Raw genomic sequence first — 3,721 nt, 5'->3', positions numbered from 1 at the left:
TGTGTATTAATACAGTTCTCCTCCTATTCAACTGCAGTGACAGTGACACCATTATCTATAATCAGGTGCTTACACAGATACTAGCAATAGCAGCTATGTTGGAACTGCCAGCAGCCATTGTCAGTGCTGAGAAGTTGTTAAATCAAGGGTAGTGGCACATGCCTATATAGTCTCAGTCCTCAAGAGATAAAGACAAGAGAATGATAATTTCATGCCCGCTCTGAACTCCAAAACATAATTCTGTTTCAAGGCAAAAGGACAAAAGTAAGCAGTGTGAAGATATTGAGTATCAAGTACATACTTACTTCAAGAAAATTAAGTAGAAAAACTTACATGTTTATATTTCTGAAATATTATATTTAAAACAAAGCATGGAATACTTTTAAAATATGTATCATTATTTATCATTTATAATAATGTGAACTTCAGAAGTTTTAATGTAAGTGTATAGAATCTAAGACTCTGATTAAGACTTAAAACATGCAGAACTCAAACTCAAAACTGAATCATTTCTGTTGGTCCTTTCATTTGACACAATTTACTAAACTTATGGTGACATAGGTTCATAGAGCTCCCACCAAAGTCTTCTGCTATTTCAGCTGACATCTACTAATATTGACTCATTTTCTAGGTGTGTACAGTGCTTAGAAAAAAAAAATCATCCCTTCAGCAGGACATGCAAATTTTTATTATTTAAATTTTCTCTTTCATGGATTTCAGTAAAATATTTTTCTAGAAGCTCCATTAGTTATAAATGAAAACTGACCTGCTTCAGAATATTGGAGAAGAAAAGAAAAGCTGTCAGATGTTTGATTGATATCACCCAGACTTTTATTGTGCTTATTTGTATCCATCTTTTTCCTCCCATGCCCAATTCAACCTCATGTTAATCATTCTTCACACTTGTATGCACACTCTTCTGCTCAGCCTAGTTTCATGGCATTCATCTGTTTTCCAAAACCATTACTCCGCCTCATCAAGGTCATCACTGCCTCTGAAACTCTACTCAGCTCCCTTTACTTAGAAGTTCTGTTGGCACCTCCTCAGAAGCATCCTTCAACCAGCCCACACAAGGCAGTAAGACAGTTATTCTCAGTACAATTACATTCTTTCAAGACTTTCCATATTATTTTTACATTATATGCACAAGTACAAAATGTAGTTTTATCACCACCTTACTAGTCTGTAGCTTTCTGAGGTCATAAATATCTTCAGCCTTTCTCAGAGCTACAATTGTAATGATTGACCAAATCCTAGATATCTTGATGTCTAAATAGGATAGACAGTTTATATTTGTTCTTCAATAAACTCATTCATTGTATATTATAAAAATTAAATTAGTAAATGGAGAGAAGTTACTAACAATAAATTAAGATCATGTAATTTTTTGAAAAAAAAAAAGACAAAATTCCTTAAACAATGGCAACTGAAATTGCTTAGTCAAATTCTTCCCAATAAGACATAGTATATTTTTATATACACATTCTTGCTTTTGGGTCCATAAATAGAAAACCTAAAATAGGCTCCCTTTATCCTAAATGACCACAATGTTTCATTTTTAGTCTGCAAACACAGAATCACAACAGATACATCAACTCCTCTTTACTAAACTGATTTAAGGATAAAAAGAATTCAAATCATTCAAAATTATTCAACTGTTCCCAGAGGGTTCATACCAAAGTAAATGACTTTAAGACTGCTGAAATCTATATCTCAGTGGCACAGTGACATAGACTTCTAGATGTACACGAGTCAAAGATCTCACAGATGTGCTTAAGATATAGATAAATGGAAGAGAATTTGCCTAGCATATGAAAGAATATGAATATGACACTCCAAACAACGTACAAAAATATTCAAAAACGTAGTTTTAAAAGATCTCATGATCTTATCACTTCTGAGTATATTATCATCCTCTGTTTTGCATATACAAATCTTCATGCTTCCCAGGACTGGAGTGTAACATACTAGTAGAGAGCTGCACAAATGTGATTGTTCAGTTTTCAATACTGAAAAAAGATACATATGATTTTGGATAATCACAAAATAAACAATGTTCTCTACCATAAAAGATGATGGATTAATCATTGTTCACTGTGTTTACTTCTGGAATTCCCCTTGATAAATATCTTAATTTTGCATATTAAATTGCTTTAATTCTATGTTATTCTTGTCAGTTGCTTTTGCTTGTCTTTTGATGTATTTTGTTATTGGATTTTGATGTTGTCACTGAAGATATTGAAGACAGTGGGTAAAATTCAGGGCCCCACACTTATATGCACATGCTATGCAAATGAATAACCCTTCAGGTCCTATGTGCTTCATATCCTAAGATTTGCTTCCATAGCAAATACAGATTCTATTTAGTTAAATGTCCTTTTTCTCAAAGTTTTTCTCAATGCAATGTGGACATCCTTATTCCTTAAACTGTAGATGAAAGGATTCAACATTGGGCCCAAAATGGTATAAAAAATGGAAGATACTTTATCTTCTTCCCCAGCCACACTAGAAGGCTTAAGATACATAAATATTGAGGCTCCAAAGAAAAGAGAAACAGCTATTACATGAGAGCCACAGGTGCTGAAGGCTTTTGACCTACCCTCTGCAGAACGGATGCCAAGGATGCTGGAAAGGATGAACGTGTAAGAAATAAAGACAGTCACACAGGGCACTATTATATTGATACCCCCAACAATGAAAACCACCAGCTCATTAATGGCAGTATCTGTGCAGGAGAGCTTCAGGAGAGGAAGCACATCACACATATAGTGGTTGATGATGTTGCCGTCACAGAAGCTCAGACTTAGCATGTTACCAGTATGGACTAAGCCTCCAAAAAACCCCATCACATACACACCCACCATCATCGAGTGACAGACCTGATAGGACATGGTGACCTGGTAAAGCAGGGGTTTACAGATGGCAGCATATTTGTCATAAGCCATTGCTGTCAAAATGTAGAATTCATTAATAACAAAGAAGCAGAAGAAAAAGAACTGAGTCATGCACTCTGCATGGGAGATGGTGTTCTGCTTCACAAAACTCACCAGCATCTTGGGGATTATGACCGAGGAGAAGCAGAGATCTGTGAAGGAAAGGTTGAAGAGAAAGTAGTACATTGGGGTGTGCAGATGAGGGTTCAAAACAATCAGAACAATCAAGCCCAGGTTTCCCACCGTGGAGACCACGTAGATTCCCAAGAAGAGAAAGAAGAGAGGCAGCTGGAGCTCTGACTGTTGTGTCAAACCCAGAAGGATAAACACCTTCACTGAAGAGTCATTTGCTGAGGCCATTCCTTGGTTCATAACTGTGAGAACAGTAAGATAATAATATTAAAATGAAATCCCAGCCCTCCCCAAACTATCACTTTAAAATGAAATTAAGAACCAGAATTGAAAAATAAAATTCAAGCTCAGACTTCTCTGTGCTTTTGCTTTCTACATTTCATGGGAGTTCATGGAGAAATAAATATAAATGGATGAAAGGCCATTTCTCTGAGAAGAATATTAAGGGAAGCAGTGATCCTTTTAGTTTCTGCAACTTCTCTGTTCTTCTTCTATCTTGTAAACCCACCTCTCACTTAAGGTTCAGTGATAATCACAAAAGAGAATGCAGAAGGTGCATCAAGGATTCAAGGTGGTTTGGAGAAAGAAAAACAAGAATGCATTCAATTCAGTACTTACCCTTGTGCATGTAGGACTCATCAGTGACCTCATTGACT

The 3,721-nt window shown here is 35.8% G+C and overlaps 1 protein-coding gene across 1 annotated transcript; it reads right to left on the bottom strand.

Moving 5' to 3' along the window:
- Positions 1 to 2,363: 2,363 nt before the first annotated feature.
- On the bottom strand, positions 2,364 to 3,305 carry LOC121451873 (olfactory receptor 145-like). The gene has a single exon (XM_041657669.1). It carries the CDS (start codon positions 3,303 to 3,305, stop codon positions 2,364 to 2,366), a length of 942 nt encoding a protein of 313 aa, XP_041513603.1.
- Positions 3,306 to 3,721: the final 416 nt, after the last annotated feature.

The sequence above is a fragment of the Microtus oregoni genome, unplaced genomic scaffold (genome assembly GCF_018167655.1).
Source record: "Microtus oregoni isolate MIOR12 unplaced genomic scaffold, Mior012 000008F_ref0000371, whole genome shotgun sequence".
Classification (NCBI taxonomy): Eukaryota; Metazoa; Chordata; class Mammalia; order Rodentia; family Cricetidae; genus Microtus; species Microtus oregoni.
Note: the sequence above shows the minus strand (reverse complement) of the source record. Positions and strands in the feature narration are given on the sequence as shown.